At 45.8% G+C, this 23,930-nt stretch overlaps 1 protein-coding gene across 1 annotated transcript in view; it reads right to left on the reverse strand.

The window, feature by feature from the left end:
• SPON1 (spondin 1) overlaps positions 1-22,999 on the reverse strand; it is a 274,194-nt gene extending 251,195 nt beyond the window's left edge. Inside the window, exons 1-2 of the mRNA XM_067749816.1 lie at positions 22,540-22,999; positions 2,835-2,941 (exon numbers count right to left, since the gene is read on the reverse strand). Coding sequence (XP_067605917.1) covers positions 2,835-2,941; positions 22,540-22,777 — 345 coding nt within the window. The 5' untranslated portion in view covers positions 22,778-22,999. The remainder of the gene's footprint in view (positions 1-2,834; positions 2,942-22,539) is intronic.
• Between the last annotated feature and the right edge of the window lie 931 nt (positions 23,000-23,930).

The following is a 23,930-nucleotide window of genomic DNA, read 5'->3' on the forward strand; positions in this document are numbered from 1 at the left end:
TATGTTGATGTGATGGTGGAGAAGTTCATGTTGGATGGGCTGGATCCATGTCTCATGTCAACACTGGTTCTCAAACTCGAGTGGGCATCGGATTCACCCTGAGGGCTTGCTGAAACACAGGCTGTGGGAGCCCCACCCTCAGAGCTTCTGATTCAGAAGGTCTGGGTGAGGCTTGAGATTTTCTGTTTCTAACACGTTCCCAGATGGTGCTGATGCTGCTGGTCCAGAGACCACACTCTGAGAACCACTGTGATGTAACAAGAAAGGATGTCAGAAGCTCTAAGAGAAGAAGGAAGGATGGATGCATAAAGAGATAGGAGTTCTGGAACAATCCCAAATAGGACTGAGTTATGGGCACTAGTAGAAAGAATAATTTGTTCGTTTATTCATTCAACAAACATTTACCCACTGCCCACTGTGAGCAGGGCCCTGTATTCACCAACTGGTTGCAAGGACCAAGATTTGGCCAAGTAGAGACAACAGTGAGCTGGAGAGGACTGTCAATTTACTGAATTAAAATGGCATCAAAGAAAGAAGCCATGTCCCCACTGGCCTAACTCAGGCATCATTTTGTGTGTGTGTATCAGAATATATATAAAATTTACCATTTTAACCATTTTTAAGTGTACAGTTCATGGCATTAAGTACATTCATCTGTTGAACAGGCATCACCACCACCTATCTCCAGAACTTTTTTCATCTTCCCAAACTGAAACTCCACATCTGTTCAATAATTCTGTTTCCCCCTGCCCCACATCCCCTGTACTTTCTGTCTCTATGAATTTGACGGCGTAGCTCATATAAGTGACATCAGACAATATTTGTCGTTTTGTGCCTACTTACTTCACTTAGCTTAATGTCTTCAAGGGTCATCCACGTGATAACGTGTCAGAATTTCCTTCCTTCTTAAAGATGAATAATATTTCACTGTATGTATACACCACATTTTGTTTATCCATTCATCCATCAGTAGACATTTGGGTTGCTTCTGTCTTTCAACTCTTGTAAATAATGCTGCTATGAACACGGCTATACACTATCTGTTCAAGTCCCTCCTTTCAACTCTTCTGCGTATATACATCTAAGCATCATTTTAAAGCAGATAAATTTTGCTTGGGTGAATATTAAGATCACATTTCTCATCTCCCACCCCCCACTTTTCCCTTCTTAGAACTTTATCCCTCCCGACACTCAGGTACCCAGATCTCTCAGCTGCCCCAATCTTATAAAGCATTCACACCTCCAGGTAAATTAGAACAACAAGAACAAGAGGAATATATTTTAGTGCTTTATGGGCTGAACGTATGCATGAATCTTCCTTTCCCTATAATAACAATCTTGCTGATGCACTGGACAAACACACCTGGCCAGGAGCTTGTTCTGTACTATAGGGAAGACATTTAGTCACTGGAATCAGACACCTGAGACAGAAGCCTGGCCTTACTATTTACTATTAAATCACTTTAGGTAAGTGATTTAATCTCTCTAGCTTCAATTTCCTGATCTATAAAATAGGGATAATAGTTCCTATCTACTTGGTTGCTGTGAGAATCAAACTAAGATAAGGTAAACTAATTAAATTAAGATAAACCAAGATAAGGTAAAGCACTTAACCAAGTGTCTGGCATATGGTAAGTACCCAACAAATATTGGTTGTATCTGGGTAACTCCTTCAGATACATGCCAAGGAAGTTCCTGACATCTAGGTCCATAGAAGCACATTACAATCATCATGGAATTAACAGTTCCACTAGGCCAGAAGTCCAGAATCTTAAACGCTGGACACTTTTTTTAAATCACAGGATTCAAAATTACAACCTGCCCACAAGGGGTTAAAGATATCTTTGGATGGGGAAGATATCTTGGGTGCTCTGTGGAACCCACAAATTGTACCAGAATCCCCAGCAGTCAGCTATGGGTATAAGTATTCTTCCTGAGTTTTTTTTTTTCTTCTTCTGAGTTTGCAAATGCCAGATAAAAATGGATTCCAGAACAATGGAAATTTGAGATGAAAAATGGTTACAGCAGATTTGGCCGCGCCTCTCCTCCTAGGATCGCCCCAGTCATTTTGGGACATGTTCTGACAACTTGCCGGCCTCTTTCTAAACCTCTGAGAGGGGGTGATGTTCCTGCCACTTCCCCTGGAAGAATATTCCACGGTGAAATATGACTCACTGGCAGGGCCCTTGTCTTTGAGATTCCCTTTCTTCTCCTGACCCACTTTCGTCTTGCTGTGCCCTTTTGTACAAAGTCAAACGAGGCCTCCCCTGGAAGAGGCTGCTCTGCAAGGACTGACATTTGAAGACCATTACCACCTCTTCAACTCGGCCCTGTTCATTTAGCCAAGCAAAGCATGTTTAGTTCTTTTAATCTTCCCTCATAAATCAATCTCTTCGTTCCCTTAATAGTCCTTCTCCCGTGCTTTGAACTCCCTCCAGTCTGGCCAGCCTAAGCTCTTGTTCCGTTTACACTTGAAAATTGCCAGTCGACTGAGAAATGGCTGCACAGGAAACACATCCGTGCCTCGGCAGGGTTCTCAGAGCTCCCACCACACTGGACTGTCTGCTGCCCAAGGTACTGTGAGCCCCAGAAGAGCCCTGCCTGGTGGCCAAGCCCCAAGGCCTTAAGGTAGACGCGAGGCATTTGCTGCCTACTCCGTTATAGCTCTTTCCATGGACCTGGCTCACCCGACCAATGGTCAAGGGAATTGCATGAGAAGCCCCCTCAGATACCTGCCCCATTCCTTACCCTCAGCCTCCTCGATCCGGCCCAGCCTTCACTTGGCATCTACTAGAGTGACAGGGGTCCCTGGAAAAGCCCAGAAGGGGTCTTACCTGGAAGGTCCCGGCATGGTCTTCCTCCTTATCACCCTCTCTGTTCTCTTTGAGGGCGATCAATGTGAATCCTCTGAAGTAAGAGGGAGGGGCAGCTGAAAGTGTCACTGCAGAGATAGAAGAAAGCAGATGATAAGCGTAAGAATCAGCTGCCTTCCATTCGTCAAACGGATAAACGTTGAGTTCCCCAACATCCCAGACCTGTGGGTAGCGGGGGCAGCTGTCAGTGGGAAAGGCTCATTCTGTAGAGTAGTGAAATTTCACCCTCTCCACCCAGCCCCCTCTCACATTTCAGAACCTGCTAAACGTCTGAACTATAATCTCACTTAGGAATTCTTAAATCAACCAAGGCTGAGGTGAGCTCTCTCTCAGTAACCACAATTTGACAAAAATAGTCCCTGGTCAGCAACTCTTGTCTTGACAGTTATCTAATGTTACACTTCCATAGATCAGCTCAAGAGAGATCCAGCTGCTCGCAGCACAAACTCCTGTAAGATGTGGCAAAACACATTTCCTATTTCTTGTGGGTACTCAGCTAGAACACCTTCCCAGCCTCCCTTGCAGTTTGGTCTGCTGGTGCCCCAGTCCTACCGGTGGAAAGTGTGAACAGACATGATGCATGCCACTTCCTGCCTGGCCCATCCAGACTTTCTACATGATTCTCCATTCTTCCTCTCCCATCTCTGCCTGCTGAATGCAGGAGATCCAGCAGAGGACTCTGATGCCCCAGAAGAAGGACGGTAGAGCCACAAGGTGTAAGGAAACTGGGTTACTGGATAACCACACAGATAATCACTCATGGACCAGAAACATCCATATTATACTTGGCATAAACTGGAAATAAACTTATATTGTGGGATTGTTTGTTACAGCAGTTGGAATTATGAACCTACTTTAAACTCTTCCTTCCCACATTGACCCAGAGAATTAGGTATTCATTGAAATCTAGCTCAGGGATCTTAGCAATGGTGTTTGCCCCTCCCTTTGTATCTACAATCCCCTGAGATGGAAATCCTTTATTGCAATTTTTGCACTGGACTGCAATTCTATTTTTACCACCCTTTTCCACTGGACTGTGAGTTAATGCTGGAGAGGAACTGGGTTTTCATTTTCTTTGTATCCCTATCACCTAGCACAGAGCCTGGCATCTAAGAGATGCTCCATTCAAGCTTCTTGAAATTGATGTAAATTGAGGTCTAAATTACTGCCTACATTAAAATGCTAAGATTCTTTAAACATAAAATTATAGACTATTAGTGCTATCCTAAGAATCCTCCATTCCAAGCCCTCTAATTTCACAAATAGGACACAAAGACACAGAAATGTCAACAGACACGCTGAAGGTAGTAAGACCACCCAGAGGCAGGCTTTGGGTCTGGCCCCCTCCCCAGTTTAACATTCCACTCATTGCTCTACATTCCTACATATATAGGAATATCTATAGTGTGTGTATTCCGTAAGCGTCGACTGTTTTCAAAATTTAAAAATCAATTCATTGAACCTATAGTATTTATGTGATTCTGATAAGCAACCCCCTGTTAAGGAGGGGCATTTAGTCCTCTAGTTTCAGTCCTGAAAATGAAACATTCCAAAAGTCCAAAACTTAAAACCACCATCTAGGAAAATTCAGCAATGGTCCGTGAGCCACCAACACAATGACATCTTAGAGAAGCACTTGGAGACAATGCACATCTCATGCTGTGGTTAGCCAGTTCATCCCACAAAAGTGAAGGTGCATTCTGATTGGTGGCTACTGATGTCTATAAAAGGTCAGATAGAAAGGAAGGAAGAAAGGATGAGAAAAAAAGCACAAAGAAGTAGAGAAGAGTAAGAAATGTGGTTGCACAGCAGTGGCAGGCAGAAAATGATGCTTATGATGTCAGGAGAAAGAACTGAGATCTCTGAGGGATAGACAGACAGCCCCACAGCAGTGGGAGGTTATCTAGGGTGGGGTGGGAGGGCTTTCAAGGCTATTCTACACAATTCTGGAGGAAGGGGAGCAGAGAACAAGAAGCAGACAGTAAAGGTGCTCTGCCCACATCACCTCAAATTCCTCTGTACCATTGTAATGTGACCCTGGTGTTGATGTGCCTTTGCTTCCAGAGGCCAGCACCTGCAGCTCGTCCCTGGTCACTGGAGTCTGTTCTGCCTACTATGAAAGGCCCAGCTACTTTGTATCAGGTGATGACCATTCTGAGGGGTACCTGACACCTTGAAATGGCCCTGCAGAATCAGAGCTCACTGGGGTCATGGGCTGGCAAGGCTTCTTCCTCCCCGTCCCAGTTCCCCACTCCCTTATTGGCCTCCCCTGGGAGCACTTCCTTAATAAGTCAATGGCACCCAAATCCTCACCTGAGGGTTTGTTATGGAGTTAAATTGTGTCCTCCCAAAATATATGTTAAAATCCTAATCCCAGGTTCCTGGAAATGTGATCTTATTTGGAAATAGGGTCTTTGCAGATGTAATTAGTTAAGATGAGATCATATTGGGTTAAGGTAATCCTAAGTCCAAGATGGCCAGTGTCCTTAGAAGAAGAGACATGGAGACATACAGGGAAGAATGCCAGGTGATGACAGAGGCAGAGATTGGAGTGAGGCATCTGCAGGCCAATGAACAGCAAGGATTGTCACCAGAGGCTGGGAGAGGCATGGAAGAAACTCTCTAGGAGCCTCCAGAAAGAACCAACTCTGATGACATTTTTTATTTATTTATTTTTTTTGCGGTACGCAGGCCTGTCACTGTTGTGGCCTCTGGCTCACGGGCCCAGCCGCTCCGCGGCATGTGGGATCTTCCCAAACCGGGGCACGAACCCGTGTCCCCTGCATCGGCAGGTGGACTCTCAACCACTGCGCCACAAGGGAAGCCCTCTGATGACATTTTGATTTCAGATTTTTAGCCTCTAGAACCATGAGCAAATACATTTCTGTTGTTTTAAGCCACCAGTTTGTGGTTCTATACGTGGGAGCCCTAGGAAATGAATAATACCTGCTTCTGGGGAACCCAGCATAAGACAGACAGTCAATTTCTGCTGCACAGTCACTGCCTTCAGGCTACAGCTCAAACCCCATAGACTGATAGGCCCACAGACTCTGCCTTTCTGGAGAGCTTCATCAGCCACGTTTCCATTCCCTGCCACACTGCATTTCAGTCCTGGGACTCGCTCACTGGCGAGTCCTGAAAAGCCATATATCATTTCACCCTACAATATTTTTTCTTTCCATATGCTACTCATATGCTTGGAATGTTCTACCTCCTCCATTCTTAGCAAACTTCTTTAGAAATCAGCTAAATTTTCACCTTTTCTGTGATGTTTCCTGTTTCCTCTGACTTTCCCATCAAGACCTGGGTGCTCTTTTTCCCTGGACTTTGTTAAGATTAAAAATACCTATATAATGGGCCTAATAACAGCATTTACCTCAAAGTATCAGTGTAAAACATAACTAATGCACTAAAGTCCTTAAAATCATGGTTGGCAGATAATAGGCACTTATTAAATATTAGCTCTTATTCTTATCAGTAATGAGATGATCACATTAAATATTTTGTGTGTAAGTATTTGTTTACCTATTTGTGAGTCCTTCAAAGGCAAGAACCACATCTTAGCTCAGCACACTGATTAGCACAGAGTTGATATGTAATTACATTTACTGAATCGTGTTCATGGACTGCTAGACCCAGGGTTGTAAAGATGTCAATTCTTCTCAAATTGATTTATAGATTTAGTGCAACTTACATTAAATTCGCAGCATGGTTTCTGTGATATTGACAAGCCGTTTCTAAAATTGATGTGAAAATGCAAAGGGCCAAGAATACCTAAGGCAATCTGGAAAAAGAAGGGCAAGGTTGGATGGCTTCTATTCCCAGATATCGAGACCTATGCAGCTATAGAAATTAAGCCAGTGTACCATAATAAGGAAATAAAAATAGGCCTGACTAGTTTGAGGTCCAGATAAAGTTCCACAAATATATGTGAACTTGATTTATCATTAAGGATATACTGCAGAGCAGTGGGGGAAAGAAGATATTTTCAATGACAACTAGGAAATCGTGTAAAAAAGGTGAATCTTGGTCTTTGCCTCACATCTTTTTTTTTTTTTTGTGGTACATGGGCTTCTCACTGTTGTGGCCTCTCCCGTTGCGGAGCACAGGCTCCGGACGCGCAGGCTCAGCGGCCATGGCTCACGGGCCCAGCCGCTCCGCAGCATGTGGGATCTTCCCGGACCGGGGCACAAACCCGCGTCCCCTGCATTGGCAGGCGGACTCTCAACCACTGCGCCACCAGGGAAGCCCTGGTGCTTCACATGGTGCTTCACATGGACTGTAGAGCTAAGTGTGAAAAGTAAAACAATAAGGTTTTAGAAAGTAGCATAAGATAAAATATGAATGACCTTGGAGTAGGAAAGAGTTTTTAAACAGGACATAAAAATAAAAATACTGATGATAAAGAAGATGTGTAAATGGAATGGTATCAAAATTTTGCTTATCAAAAGACACTGCTAAGAAAAAGTAAGCCATGGTGTGGAAGGAGGTATTTGCAATCCATTTAACCAGAAATGGACTTTTATCCAAAATATATAAATTGACTTTTATCCAAAATATATAAAGAACTCTCTAAGACCAATAAGGAAAAGATAGAGAACCCAAAGAAAAAAAATAGGGAAATCACATGAACTAATACTTCACAGAAGAAGGTGCCCAAATGGCCAATAAAGATACGAAAAGGCACTGAACCTCATTTGTCAACAGGGAAATAAGAATTAAATCCACAATAAAATACTACTGCATTTCCACTAGATTGACTAACCTTAAAAGGAGTCACATTATCAAATGTTGTTAACTGGAACTCTCACACACGATTGATGAACTGAATATGAGCAATTTTCCCTGGAAAACTCTTCAGCAGCATTTACTGAAGCTGAGCTTATACATACCCTATGACTCAGTGCTGCCACCCTTAAATCAACAGAAATGCAGACATATGTGCATCAAATGACACCTATCAGATGTTCATAGTAACATTATTTGTTTCCAACTGGAAACACTCAAATGTCCATCAGCAGCCATGGATATATAAATTGTGGCCAGTCATAGAACTGAATGCCTTAGAGTAATGAAAATGAACAAATTACTTCTACCTACAACAACATGGGTAAATCTCACAAACATAATCTCGAGTGAAAGAAGACAGACACAAAAGAATACAAGAAGTATGAGGACATTTATATAAAGTTCAAAACCAGGCAAAGTAATCTATGATCCTAGAGGTCAGGTCAGTGCTTACAAGTGCGGGAAAGGGGAGGCAGTGCTGATTTGGGAGGGAACGGGGTGCTTCTGGAGTTCAGGTCATGTTCTATTTCTTGATCTGGGTGCCAGTTGCATGAGTGTATTCAACAAGTGATAATTCACCAAGATGCACGATTTGTGAGCTTTTCTGTACGTAAGCTTTATTTTGATAAGAATATTATTAAACAATGTTTCCGAATGGTAAGTACGCATCTTTTTGTATATCTGCGCAGAGCACTTAAAGGGCTACCCATAAACTCGGCTTCCTGGAATGATGCGTTCCTGTAAATTCTAGAAAACTAAAGTTCTACTCTACCTTATTAAATACAACACAGAAGATGGAAGCTCTGGGGGCTGAACTTGTGTGGTGTTTCTAGCCATAATTATCAGTGGTGATGACTGTGTTACACAGTATAATTTGAAGGAAGAGAGGAGACCCTATCCCTCTAGAGAAGCCCATTATATGAATCTCTCCTGAAAGGAACAAATGTGCACATGTTCTGAGTCCCAGTAATGACTGAAGATGGCTACTTGGCAATAAATAATAGAATCTTCTCTCTAATGACTCCTCCCAAGTGCCTCCCAAAAGAGGCCATTAAGAGACCCAGAAAATTCAAGAAAAAAGCTTATGAAGGATTAAAATAAAATTTAAAAAAGGTCCAGGGCTTCCCTCGTGGCGCAGTGCTTGAGAGTCCGCCTGCCGATGCAGGGGACACGGGTTCGTGCCCCGGTCCGGGAGGATCCCACATGCCGCGGAGCGGCTGGGCCCGTGAGCCATGGCCGCTGAGCCTGCGCGTCCAGAGCCTGTGCTCCGCAACGGGAGAGGCCACAACAGTGAGAGGCCCGCGTACCGCAAAAAAAAAAAAAAAAGGTCCGTTTGGAGCCATCCTGTGAGCACATACAGGGAACAGGTTAAAAGCAAAATTTCAGATTAGAATCCTAGAGCCACCACTTATTAACTGTGTGACCTCTGGTGAGTTATCTGACCTCCCCGTTTCCTCATTTTTAAAAAAAATGAGGTTCATGACATTATCTTTCTATAGGAACGTAGAGATGACTAAATAAACATTTACCACAGCGCCTGGCACATATAAAGGATCCAAAATTGTAAAGGATGGTGATGGTGGTGCTGGTGATGTTGAGGATGAAGACGGTGATCAAAATGATGATGATGATGATGATGCTTAGCTAGCTCATTAACAGACAATGAGTTTCAAAAAGCTGGCCCTTGGGGACAGTGTCTGAACCTCCAGAGAAAAACTCTAGTAGGTGCCGATGTAGGACCACTGATGGGACTGCAGCAGAGATCACTGTCTTTGGGGATGATGGTCACAGGGCCAGGTTATGGGGAGATTTGGGTAAGTCCTTATAATGAACTGAGTATTCTCGCAGTGGCTCATACCACAGACAGTGAGCCCTGTGAGGGTGTCTCAGCCCCTCGCACCCCCACATGATATAGCTTTTCAACACGCCTTTCTTCTTCTTGAATACCTCTCACCAGTCTTAATTAAATATTTATTTGTGAATTACTTGTTAAATGCTGGTCTCCCCTAATCACTTGTAAGCTCTGTGAGAGCAGAGACCAAGTCTGTCTTGAACTACGCCTCTGGAGACACAGAGAGAAAAGACCCAGCCTCTGCCTTCTGGGAGCACACAGCCTAACAGCTGGGAGAAAAGGACACATCGGCAGATACTTTTATAACATACAACGGGTGTTATGGAGGTATGAAGGAAGTGCTCTGGGATACCAGAGGAGAGAACATCTGAGTCTACTGGGGGAGTTAAAGGAGACTTCAAGGAGGAGGTGGCATTTCAGCTGCAAATTGAATGAGGTATAGGAGTTTGTCCAGTGGACAAGAGGAGCAATACCATCTCAGGCAGAGGGAAAGGCATGGTGGGCCAGTCTTGGCCTTGGAAACCAGAAGTAATTCTGTATTTCATTAGTTGCAAGCTGGGAGGGAAGTGTTATAAGAGGCTAGGGGAGGAAGGTGAGAAGGCGGGAGATAGCAGGGCTTTGAAGATGTTGCCTAAGAAGTGCAGATACCACCCTGGAGGTGATGAGGAGGCACTGAAGGGTTTGAGTTGGGGAGTGTCGTATTCAGATTTGTGTTTTAGGAAGATCAGGCTAGAAGCTGTGTGAATATTGGATTACAGCCTTTCCCTAAAAACTGGCTCAGTGGCAAGGGCCTCTCTGGCCTGTCTGTATGAGGACTGATGTTTCACACAGGAGCCTGACCTCAAATCTCCACCAAAGGTGGAGTTCTCCCCTCCTTATTATAGGAAAACACGAGTCCCACCTATTTCCCAAATAACTTTCTGAGCCCTTCAAATGCTGGTTTGTCAACCATCTAACATAAACTCCAGTGCCTCTGCTATGCCCACTGCCATCACTGGATCTTTTCTAGGGCCATCACCCTCCCCGCTCTACCTCTGGGTTTCGGACCCCTCCAGCCCCAGCCTCAAGGAGAAGGTCCTGAACCAGATCCCAGTTCCATTACAAGGCCAGCCCCTGCCATCCACCTGCTATATGTTACTGAGATGCCCAGTCTTCCCGCCCCACACATCAACCACAATGAACTTGAGCTTCTGCCTTAACTTGTAACATGGGATTAGTTATAAGGACTGCTGGAGCATTACATAAGCCATGGTGGTCCCCTCCCAACTCTGCTTAACTTGTGGAGATCTGGGCAGCTGCAACTCACTTGCATACCTTACTTAGAAATTGGCAGTTCAGCCCACCCAGCCAGGAGCAGGCAGGAGAAGATGCTGGTGACAGGCTGGCAGATAGGAAGGCAAGGCTAAAAGTCCAAGGGTGAGCAAGTGCATGTGGTGAGGGTGGATTATGCTGTTCGCCTGGATGAACTTCCTCAGTGAATGCTCCCAGCATTCCCCAGAAGAGATGAAATACCTCTCATTCCAGATTAAAGATCATGCATATTTAAAGTTGTAAGGGCTGTAGCTATAGACGTACAATGGATGTAGCTAACAGACCTGCGTTCAAATTCCTCTCTGTTTACTACGTGTTACCTCGGACTAATTATTTAACTTCTCATTATCTCAGTTGACAATCTCCTGTAAAATGGCAGTAACAGTACTTCTATTGTTATCCTAACAAGTAATGAAGTAATATTTGTAAGAGTAAGTATATATAAATTTGGCTAAATTAATAAAATATATTTAAAGATCACTGAGTCTCGGCTCTAAAATAGGGATCATCGTTAGCATTTCATGCATTTGTCATAAGGACTAAATAAGATAAGGTATATGGAGCACACTGCAACCATTCAATAGAAGTTCATTCTTTCCCCCATGTGCTCTCTCATCACGGACTAGCTGGGAACCAGGTGAACGGGTCCTGAGCTAACCAGTATGTGGCTGGGAAGAGGAATGGATGGGAAGAATACTCCTGAGGAATTGGAGATATGTCAGCCAAGAGAATGTATCTGGGGGAGGGTAGGAATTTCTAAGGGACACATGCTGTCTAGGACCCCCACACCTTCCCTTACACTGACCATGTGATCTTTGGGGCTGCCAATCACAGTCCCCCTTCTCCCTCCTGAAATAGCAAGTCAGAGAAGTGACTGTGACCCAGATGCAGTCTATCTCCATATCGTAATGTACCCCATTCCCCTGGGTATGTCACCCAAGCTGGGCCAATCAGAATCCTTCCCTGGGATTTTTCAGCTTGGAAGTAAAGGGGGAAAGGCTTTTGTTTCAGTTACAGAACTGAAAGTCTTTTCACTGAAGGTTGTTGACAGCTATCTTCCCTGGCACTGGGAGAAAGTTTATCTGCAGTAAGAAAAATTGTGCCACCACATAAAAACACAGCCAAGAGGTAAAGGATGGAAGGAGAGACAGAAGGTAAAAGGAGCGAATAGAAAAGATGGAGAGGAAAGGAGAAAGGGAGAGGAAGAAAGAAAGCGGGGGAGGGAGGGGGGGAGGGAAGGGGGGAGGGAGGGAGAGAGACAGAGAGAGAGAGAACTTTGTTCAAGTCCCTAGATCCATTTATACCTGAAGCTGGCCAGATCCACCCGTGGGCTTTCCAAATATAGGACTCAATAATTCTATTTTTTGCTTTAGTTAGACTTTGTTCCTGTCACTTGCAGTGGAAAGACTCCTGACTAATTTTGGAACAAAGAAAATAATTCTGCCTAGACTGTAAGATTCATTATCAGGCTAAAGAAACAGTACTTGTGACTAAACTGAGGTGGCTGACCAGCAGGGTGGCCATTAGTATTTAAGTGCCACTGAGGTAACAGAAAATCAGTTGACTTCAATACTATTTTAATTAGATGTCAGCTTTGGAGAAAGATTTTAAGGGATGTCAGAATGCTCTGTCCTAAGCCCTGACCTGCTCATCATTCTTACCAACTTCTTAGCTAAAGCCTTCTAAGGCTTGCTTGTCAAAACTGTGGATAATCCAAAATTAAGACTATGTGGATAGGTCATTCAGCGACAGAATCCAGATTCATGAATGGTTGACAGCTACCGTGATGGACCCAAATACGCTGGATTAAGTCTAATGGGGAATCACGTCAAAGCTTATGTCCTAGGACCAGTTTCACTAGTACAGGGAAAGGAGGGCGGCAAGCCTTCCCACCAAATCACAGGAATTTTTTGCTGGCTGCAAGCTCAGTGTGATTCCAGAGTACAACACAGCTGCCAAAACAGCGAGCACAAGACCTGGCAAGCTTAACACAAACACGGCGTCCAGAACAAGGGAGATAATCATCCTGCCATGTTCCACCCTGATCAGAGCACATCTGGAGTCCAAGGTGCAAGGGAATAAGGAAGAGTGTCCCACAAAGAATGGTTGAAGAAACAGGGCATTTTCATCAGAAGAGAAGTCATAGTACCTGTTTCTTCACAAACATCTCAAGGGCTGACATATGGCCAAGGGGAAACCTAATCTGCTGGACTCCAGAGGACAGAACCCGTAGTGATGAGTGGAAGTTACACGGGAGGCAGTCTTTGGCAGCAGAGATGCACAACAAGGTTGCCTTAGCTCAGGCTCTGCTGATCTGCGAGGGTTGTCACCTAGAGGAAGCTCACAGCTCTTCCCTCCCCACCACTCCTCGGCCAAGGCAGGGGAATGTCACCACTGTGTTGGCTCTGAGGACATGCCATTGGCCACTGTGTTGACAGAAACAGGATAGGGCAGTGATATGACCAAGTATGTGGGACTAGGAGGCTGGGGGTGAGGCTGGGAGAGATGGGGGTGGGGAAGCACATTCACAGAAAAGTGGCCACCTTTTGGCCACCTTCTCTTTGTGTCTCACCATCTTGCTTTTAAAAAAAAAGAAAAAGAAAGAAAGAATATAGATTCCTGGAATCCTGCCCTTTGTTGGGGTGGAGCCAGTGAAGATATATTTTTTTTTTTTTAAACTTTCCAAGTGATTCTTACACATAACTAGGTTTGGAAATTACACAACTGACTCCACAAAGAGCTGATTCCAGGGAAAGTCACTTTAATAACTGGTGTCTACGTTTGATGGATCAACAATCCCCTCTGCCCTATTCTCCATGTAATCAGAGTCAGTGTCTGAGGCTGGCAGCTCCTTCCCTTTGCTCTCTTGCCTGCTGTCCCTGTGCTCTTCACCTCTGATCCATCAACGATCCCGCTTCCCACCATGCATATGACTGCCGATCTCTTCGCTTCCAACAGCCTTCACCCTGGACCTGGACCATCTACCTGCCCTCAGCCTCCACCCAATGCCCCCAGGGCACTGAGTGAGCATCCTTTCTCTCTGCTGCCACCACATGGAGATCCTTGCCATCTGTCCCCATTCCTTGGCCTCACCTCCCTCTTGCAGAGGGAGAAATGCTTTCCCTTCCTTCCGTCCAGCTCCCTTAGAGGGAGATCTCACTTCTCTCTTTTAGAGAGGTTCTTGGGGTTTAAATGATACATTCACTTTTCGATAAATAATGATTCAGTGCCTGTGATGGCCACACGCTCTTTTGGGTGCTGGCAATAAAACAGCAAATAACAAAGGCGAAGTCCTTGCTCTCAGAAAGCTTGTATTCTAGCTCGAGGAGGCAGATGATAAAGATCATTTCAGAGAGTGGTTCAGGGGTATGAAGAAAATAAAACCAGGCAAAAGTAATGAGAAACATAAACTGGTGGTCAGATTTAAAGAAATAACATCTTTAAAGATGTTTAAAGAAATAACATCTGAGCTGAGACTCAAAAGACAAAGAGTGAGCCAAAGATCTGGGGGAGAGCATTCGAGGCATGGAGAAAAGCATATACAAAGGCCCTGGGGTGGGAATGAGCTTGGTGTGTTTGGAAAATTCAAAGGTCAGGGTTGCTGCTGTGAGGAGAAGGAGAAGAAAGAAAAGGAGGAAAAGAAAATGAAGAAGGAGAAGAAGAAAAGGAGGAAGGGGGGAAGACGAAGAGCATCAGAAGAGCTTCCTGTAGCACCCAGAATTCCCATTCAGTTCTTCCCGCCTGCCTGAGTCTGCCCACCTCCCCACACTCCCATCCCCCACACACAATATTTTGTGCTCGCAGCCCTTCCCTGTCCTTCCCCCTCTCACCTAGTCTGTGTTTGCAAATATCTGAACCACAACTGTAGACAGGATTCAAGTTATTTCCCGTGGGTCTCCTAGACCTCAGCAAATCAGTGGATGTGAGCAGGCCCCTGTTTAAAGTTTCCCTCAACTTTTCATGGCAGTTTTGAATAGTCTGTTAAAGTTAGAAGCCTTGTCTATGTAGAGCTCACAAAGGTCTTCTTGTGGTGTTACCTAAATCCTTACCTTTCCTATCCTAGCCTCAACTCCAGCCCAGCCAAGACACCTAGTAAAAATGAGCTGGCTAGCCACACAGAAAGCTTTACGTGACGTAGTGAGCTCTCTGCCACTGTAGGTGCTCCAGAGAGGTGCATATGACAGGAAGCAGACACAACTGCACACCATCAGAGAAAAAACAGAGAAAGGAAATAATACTTGAGATCATATGGGCCACTTGCCACTGTATTCAATACACGCATGCGTGTGCGAGTGTGACAGTCACGAGCTGTGACCCTGGGTTCCCTTAGTCCATCAGATAGTGAGTATTTCGTACTTGTCATGTCAGTGTTTAAGGACCAACAAACCAATGGTTTTATCTAGTATTCAACTGAGGAAACACTAGTCTCTTCCAATGCTGGGGGGAGAAATAGAAGTGCTGGACTTATTGAGAAATGTCAGTTTGTTTCTATTCCCCACTAACAAAACTATCTGCTGGGGCACATAAATAAGGCTAGATTGAATTTAGTATCCATGTGATTGTTTATGTAAAATTGCAAAGGATTTTTAAGGAATAATTTTGACTTATGTGATTTTTGCTTTCCATAGTGCCTCTTGACTCTAACCCTCAAGTAATGTGGGACTCCTCTCTTGAAAAAGAATATATATATATATATATATACATATATATTCAGTTAATATGTATTAACTGAATCACTTTGCTGTATACCTGAAACTAACACAACATTGTAAATCAACTATACTTCAATTTAAAAATTTTTGATCTCAGCAAATTTAGTAAATTCCACAGCAGATTAAAAGCACTTATTTTAAACTAATCTTAATAAAACAATGCATGATCAATGGGATCTGATTTGGGGGAATTTATCTATTCACTAAGAGAATGAGAATGATAGTCTTCATTAAGACTTTAAAACTAAAAAAGAATGGGACTCCTCCGTAAAATTATTTCTTTCTCATTCTAAATGTATATCCCAGTGAGGTTTTTTCTTTTCTCTTAATTTCTTTCTTCTCCTTCCCCTCCTTTCTCTCCTCCTCCTTCTTCCCCCTCTTTTCCTTTTTCCTCTCCCTCTCTTGCATTTTCTTGCTTTATCCACTTCTTCCTTCATTCCTTCCCTTCCCTGCTGCTTCCTTGAGGAAGGGTGAGACAGAGGAAGAGGGTGAGACAGAGCAGGCTACTCGGACACACTGGCCCCTTATTTCTCCTCAGTATGAACCCTATCAACACACCACACACGCGCGTGCGTGCACACACACCTACATCAACACTTCTTCCCCTACTGATTCATTTAGCAGGAATATCAACTCACGTGCTGTTGAGAAGACCCACCTAGACCACCTATCACGGAGAAAGAGAACATGAAACATTGTTTTTACATGACTATGCATTAAAACATGTGACAGAGACGGCTAACTGCCCCTCCAAATCCATTTTCACCTTCATCCTTTTGAAAAATAAATCCCTCCCCGAAGTTTTCACTGGGCATGTGGCTGCCCAGCTAAATGCTATCTTTCCCAGGCTCCCTTGCATATAGGTGTGGCCATGGGACCAAATTCCTAGCAAAGGAGTGTGTTTGAAAGTGCTAGCTGTGATTTCTGGGTCACATCAGTAAAAGAAAGCTGCTTGCCTCCACTTCTTTTCCCCTCTGCATGCTGACTGGAACTCAGATGTGTTGGTAGTGAGCTGGCTGTCACCATGCTGATGAGGACAACTCCCAAGAACAGTGCTGTCCAATAGAAATAAGCTCAAGCCAGGGGAAATTCATTTTACTTGTTAACAAGTAGCCGGTAGGAATAAATGTAAAACAAGTAAAATTAATTTTAACAATATATTTTATGTAGCCTACTATATACAATTATAACTTCAACATGTAATCAATGTAAAATATTATTAATGAGAAGCTTCTTTTTTCATACTAATTATTCAACAACCAGTGTGCATCTTACGCTTACAGCACAACTCAGTTTGGACGAGCCACATTTCAGGTACTGTGACTTGTCACTCTGTGACTGCAGAGCGCTAGAAGATGGTAGAGCAACAAGATGGAAGGAACCTGGGGTACTGATTGACCTTGTGGAACAAGCCACCCATCATCTTGGATTTCCCATTTATCTCTTGTTTAAAACACTGTATTTTGGGGTCTCTTGGTAACATGAGCTTAGCCTGTATCCTGACTAATACAAGATGGTAAGTGTTTTTTTTTTCCCTGCAGAAATTGGTATCGACCTACATCTGACATTCTGTATAACAAGCTAATGGCATGTTTGTAAACATATCAGCCATTATAGCCCATTGTTCCAGTTGAGTCAGCCAGCTGGAATGGAACAACTTAACTGTGTATGGGAAGTACTCAAGTTTTAAACCTTGAAAAATTCCAACTTTTATGCTTTCATTTTATTGTATGTTCTGTTTATTTTTGGTTTCATAAAACTCAAAGCAACAATCCCCACAACTATTAAGCATGTAGATATGCATGCATCTTTTAATTTTTATTATCTATTTGAACTAAATATTTATGAAAAGGGAGCACAAGTTAAAAAATTAAAGTTACCTAATAAAAAAAGAAAAGAGGAGAGGTGGGGGGGTCACTGATAATTAATTACAGTTAATCATCAGCAGTGCTTAATTAAAAAAAAAACACTAGATAAGAAATAGTTTATTTAAAAGACCTTATCCAGCCTAAATTTTTCAGATTCTACATGTATACTTTTCAAACATATAATTTTACAGGCATATAATATCTGCATATAAAAACAACAGTCAAATTAGGGTTTTTTATTTTCAATTTGTTTCTGTTTCCCCACAAACAAAAGGAATTGGCTAAAGATTGGCAAGGTTCTTCGTGTTTCTAAATTAATCTTCTGGTTTATGGGGAAATGCAACACTGAAGTCTATAAAAAGAAAATGTAAATACGGACCCATCACTTCATATTTTGTGTCCCAAGATATGTCAATTATTATTTTTTAAAAAAAAAATTTATTTTATTTTTGGCTGCATTGGGTCTCCATTGCTGCGCGCGGGCTTTTCTCTAGTTGCGGCAAGCAGGGGCTTCTCATTGCGGTGGCTTCTCTTGTTGCGGAGCATGGGCTCTAAGCACATGGGCTCAGTAGTTGTGGCTCACGGGCTCAGTAGTTGTGGCTCACGGGCTCTAAAGCACAGGCTCAGTAGTTGTGGAGCATGGGCTTAGTTGCTCCGTGGCATGTGGGATCTTCCCAGACCAGGGACGGAACCTGTGTCCCCTGCATTGGCAGGTGGATTCTTAACCATTGCGCCACCAGGGAAGCCCTGTCAGTTATTATCTTGATTTGCTATTGCTGTTTTCCTTCAACAAAGACTCAACATCTAGAAGGCTGAGGGTAGCTGGGTGAATTCAATCTACTCCTAATTTATTTTATTGAGTCAGTGTAGAAGATTGGTTAAGAGCAGAGATTTAGGAGTTAGACATCCCTAAGTTTGTATCCTGACTCCACTGATTATAGCTGTGTGACCATGGGCAAGTTACTAAACCTCTCTGAGATTTAGTGTCCTCATCTATAAAATAAAAATAATAAACTGCCCCAAAGTACTGGAAGGAATAAGTGAGATGCGTAGGAAGTACTTAACACAATATCTCATCCAGTGCTAGCTGCCAAGTATTTTTCTATTTCCAAAATAAATAATGATCTCATAACATTACATATATATATGTGTGTGTGTGTGTGTGTGTGTATATATATATATATATATCCTACTGTATGACAGTTTCTTTTGACATGGATTATTTCTAATTCTCATAGCTATGCTGTGGGCGGTGGGAGAAACAGCCTCATTTTACAGTTGGAGCAACTGTAGCTCAGAGAGGTAAAGCTGCCTGCCTGAGGTCACACAGTGAATGTGTGACTGAGCTGAAGTGGAAACAGACCCAGCCAACATCAAAGCCTGTGTTCATTCTACCAGGCGGAGATGGGACACTCTGGAACACACATTCTTATGGCAGTGTGAGCCCCAAAGAGAGACAAAAAGAAGGCAAAGCAGCTTTGGAGTTCTCCAAACCTCCCGGTTTAGAATAAATCCCTCAGTTATGCTTGAAGTTGGACAAGTTTTTGTAATCTCAACTGGACATTCTTTTCCCATCAAGTTCCTTGAAATTTCCCTTTAAAGAGCATCTAGGAAAAGCCACTCTCATTAGCCAGGGTCTGGCTTTATTTTCCTAATAAACAGACCTTTGGACAGACAAAAGAGTCTCTTTTATTTTCAATCAATCCTTGAACATTTCAGCTGATTTTCTTCTATTTGGCTTGAAATTGGGATCTGGGAATGGCTGGTCCTGCAAATTGTCCTCTTATAAGGGAAGCCCCTTGAGAATCCTCAACTTGTTATTTTTAATCACTGTAATCTCTTTTTCAAAGGAGGCCATGGTCAGAAACAGAGCAGGCCTTTCAGAGCTTTCTAAAGCACAATTATTGCAGAGGGAGGGGTATTGGGGGGAAGAGGGAGGGAGAGTAGAGAGATGTGGTGGGAGAGAGAAGGCAGTCAATATAGTACTAACAACTTGGAAAAAGGCTGAATCATCATCTCAACCGGATCCTGGCTGTTGAGAAGAAACCCCGTGTTTCAATATATTTCTTAATAGTGACCATTTTATTCCAGTCTAGAATACCTAAAGGATATGCTGGGGTGGGGGGCATGGAGAGCAGAAGCTCTTTGGGGATGAACTAGAATACTGAGGACAAAGGTTTGCGGCAGGAAAACAAGCCATTGATTCCAACGATTGTGAGGGGCCCTAATTCAGGAAAAAATAAAACAGCAAACAGAACACCAGGGGAATGTTAATTTCCACAGCCCTAAGTCAGAATGTATTAGATTTACTTCTAATGTAACTATTCTAAGAAAGTATAAGCCAACAGAAAATGTCACAAACTAGGCCAGTGCCCTTTTCTTCCTAACTTTGAGTGGCAGAAACAGGTTTGCTAATCGCAGAGAATTTACTCAGAGGACCTTAGCATGGTTCCTGTAAGATCTTTCGTTCAGGATCTCTTAGTCACCAGAAAGGAGATAAGATGATTGCCCACCAATGGCCTGAGTCGGATGTCACAGTCCAAAGGCTAACTTTTTAGGCTGGAATAACCTGTAAGGTGAAAGCCTAGTGTTCCCCTCCCTACTAGCCCCAGTTTCCACCTGCTGGCAGTGGATAGATACTTGGGCAGTCATGGAACCTCTCTGTCAATGTGAATCCCAGATGCATCTCTGTCTCAGTGCTTGGACAAACTGGGAGGATTCAAGTGGGAAAAGAAACCCAGAAGGACTCGTGGCCTGCACAGCAGACTAGCCTGAATTACCCAAAAAAGAAATCCTCCCAGGACTTCCCTGGCGGTCCAGTGGTTAAGACTGTGACTCCCCACTTCCACTGCAGGGGGCACAGGTTCAATCCCTGGTCAGGGAATTAAGAATCCACTTGCCATGCAGCGCAACCAAAAAATTTAAAAAAGGAAAAAAGAAATCCTCCTGGTCCTAAACGAGGAATAGTCTAAGGCAAGCCTCATGATATGGAGAAATTATTCATTCATTCATTCAATTTCATGAGGACCGAGGTAACTGGCATTCACTGGTAGACTGGCTGAAAGGAGTGCTGAATAAACCTTTTTAAACACACACACACACACACACACACACACACACACACACACACACACACACACACACACACACACACACACACACACACCCAGAAACCAATCTGACCAGGCACATCCCTCCATTATTAAACCATTAGGGCCCCATAGCCAACTCAAACTAGCACATACTGGGGGCCCGCTGTAGCTCAGGCATGCTCATCTTTAGGCACTCATTCACTCCCTGCAACCGCCCAGGGTGGTTGGATAATGAGCTGTTTTCAATAGCTGGGAAACACGTTCAGAGAAATTAAAGGACTTGCACAAGGTCACACAGCTACTAAACCCTGGTCCACCTGACTCCAGAGCCACCTCTTTCCCTGCCACGTGGAGCTGGGACAGTTTTCCTAGGGAATCCAGGCCCTCGGGTTGGGGGAGGGCTGAAGAGGCCAGCGGGGTTACGCCCACTTCCCTCCAGTCCCCGGAGAGGACTGGCTGCTTCCCAGCTCGGAGGAGAGGCTGCGGCCGCTCGTAGGTTCGGCTCTCAGGGCAGCCCGGCCAACCCGCCGCCAGCTCCCCGGGGCTGGGCCGGGTGCCCTCCACCCCACCCCCACGCTGCCCGTCTCCGCGGAGTACCCAGCATCCCGCCGACCCGTGCCGGCTTGCAGGGGTTGCCGGCCAGCTGCTGAGCGCATCCACGTGCAGGCTATGCCGGGAAGCCCGCTCTGGGTAGCTCCAGGTGGAGAAAGTCGGGAACACGAACGCGGGAAAACGGAGGAAGCGTTCTGAGAAGGTTCTGGTCTCCTGTGTGGCCCGGGCGCCCGCTGACACTGCCCCAAACTTTCTCCAGTATTGTTCCCATTGCTTCTTCCCGAGATGCTTAGGAACCGGGCAAGTGGGGATGGAAGAGCACCCCACTCGGTGCCCCAAAGCCCCTCTCTTCCTGCTTGACCCTAGAATTGACTTTTGAAGGGGCAGGGGTGAAGGGACACGCGCCCTGTCACTCCCCGCCCGCGGGGCCCCGGTGAGGCCAGGCAGGCTTCTTTCCCTGCCCGACATCCTGGCTCGCGACTGGAGAAGGGCAGCTGCAGCATGGGGAAAAGATGTCTGGGGAGATGACCCGGCTGAAGAGAGGGGCGGTGGGCCCTGGGGATGGCGTAAGTGATCTTCAGGTCTGTGCGGGTCGAGCTGCCTGTCCTGCTTGGGAGGCGCTCACTTGCTTGGACATCCCCTCTGCGCTCCCGAAAGCCGGCTCTCAGCTGAGGAGTGTAGGAACGGCATCCCTGGGGCACTGAGACTTGGGGTTGCGGGAGCCAAGGTCCCGGCCCCCAGGGAGCAGGCTTCGGGAATCCGGGCTTCCCTTCCGTTTTCATCGGATTCCCTTTCCCTGTCCAAAACTACCTAGAGCTCCCTGTCCACTGGGAGCCTGTCCTAGAAATCCAGGGTCTTCTCCCTCGCCTGGAACCATCGGAGGATAATTTGGAGTTCTTTTCAGGGACCCTTCCGAAAAGCATCTGGCTCCTCTCCCCTCCTCCTCGTGCCCTGGGACCAGCTAAGGTAGAAACCGAAGTCCCTTCTCCTGTAGGGATCTGTCCGGGGAAGCTGGAGTGACCATCCCACTGGGGACCGGTCAGCGAGAAGCTGGTTTCCTTTCTTTCAGGGATGGGAGTGGGGAAAGCCGGAGTCACCACCTTGCCTGGGACCCGACTAAGAGAAGCCAGGGTCCGCTCCACTCCAGAGACGGATCTGGAGAAAGGCGAGTCTCCACTTCTCTCCTGGAGCCGGCGGGGGAAGAAGCCAGGTTCCCTCCCAGCCAGGCCAGAGTGACGCGTCGCTCCGCTACAGCCCATGCCCGGGAATCGCGCGTCAGACGTGGGGGCTGCATCTCCTGGCTGTGGCCCGCGACGGCCCCGGACACTGGCTCGGGTCTAAAAGGGCTGAGGGCATCCAGGACAGAAAGGCCCTTACCGGGCTGCGCCCGCACTGTGCGCCTGAGAACCGTGCGCCCTCCTCCCGCACCGCGCGGTCGGCGCCCTCCGGGGGCCGGGTCCCGCGCCCTCAACGCCACGCAGGGCCACTTACCGCGGTAGCTGGTTCCTGGCTTGTAGAAGTCAGGGTCGCCCTCCACACGGAGGCTGAACTCGGTGTAGCCCTCGCGCCGCGTGCCCTGGACGCGCAGGATGCGGCTGCAGTAGCCCTCCGACTTGGGCACTTTGTCCAGGGTCTCGTCGGAGAAGGCCAGCGCCGCGGCCAGAGGCAGCGCCAGGGCCAGCAGCGCTGGACTCCGGCTCAGTCTCAGGGACGCCGCGGATAGCCTCATCCTCGCGGGCCCCCAACTTTGTGCCTCGCCGCCGGCTCGCCACGCGACTCCTGCTCGAAGTGGTCCCCGTGGAAGCGCGACCTGCCAGAGCCCGGGCGGGGAGCGGAGCTCGGAGCCGGCGCTGGCGACCAGGAGACCTTGCCGCCTCGGCTTGGCGGCTGCCGAGCTGCGCTGCGCTGAGCTGAGCCGAGCAAGCCGAGCAGCGCGAGGAAGGGAGGGCGGCGGAGGAGGAGGAGGAGGAGGAGGAAGAGGGAGGGCTGATTTTGCCCAGATCCCCGAGCGCAGCGCTGTTTTGTTTCCGCGCTGGCGATTAGCGGCGGGGCCGTGTTTATTTTGCGACGCTGGATTCCCAGGGTCTGGCGAGGAAATCATAGGGTACAGAGACACTGCGGACTCTGTCCCACCACCAAGGAGGCTGCTGCCCCAACCCCCTGGACCCTGTGGAGGAGGGTGCTCCAAGGAGGGAAAGACTGAGAACTTTTGCTGCACACCTACTCTGTGTCTGGCAATATTCTGGGCGGTTTACTTACTATATCTGCTCACATTTTCCACTCTCGCTTCACACAATAAACGTGACATTACTTTCACTCATTTTATAGATGAGCAAACTGAGGCTTTCGGCCAGTTAAGGCAGGGTCAGATGCCATGGCTATCTGACTCTATTGCCCTTCTCTGACCTGGAACAGGTCAGACTGGAGGACGGAAAGGAACAGAATGATTCATCCATTGGGCCCAGTAGGCACAGTGCTATGGCCTGTAATACCTTCGGAGATTCCTGAAAATGTTTTCTTTAAAATCAGAAGAAAAAAAAAAAACTTTAGGTCCAATAAAATATTTCATTATATAATATTTATTAATATATTTGTCTTTATACCTACAGAGTCATAAAATATAATGTTTACTGTTGTTTTATGAAGAGAGGAGCCCACGAAGACAAAAGTGCCTAAAGCCCATGGGAGTCCTCATAGAGCCCTGGAAAGGGGTTTTGAAAGTTTCAGAGAAAAGCCTGTGTTTTCTTGGCTTAGATTTTAGTTCAGGTTCCCAGTCCCCAGTGACAGATGTTTGGAGAGGAGATGAACCTAAGGGCTCACTGGGCAGAGCCTCAGGCTCAACCCCAAAGCCAGACGGGAGAAGGCCAGGTGCAGGAATCTCT

The sequence above is a fragment of the Pseudorca crassidens genome, chromosome 9 (genome assembly GCF_039906515.1).
Source record: "Pseudorca crassidens isolate mPseCra1 chromosome 9, mPseCra1.hap1, whole genome shotgun sequence".
Lineage (NCBI taxonomy): Eukaryota > Metazoa > Chordata > Mammalia > Artiodactyla > Delphinidae > Pseudorca > Pseudorca crassidens.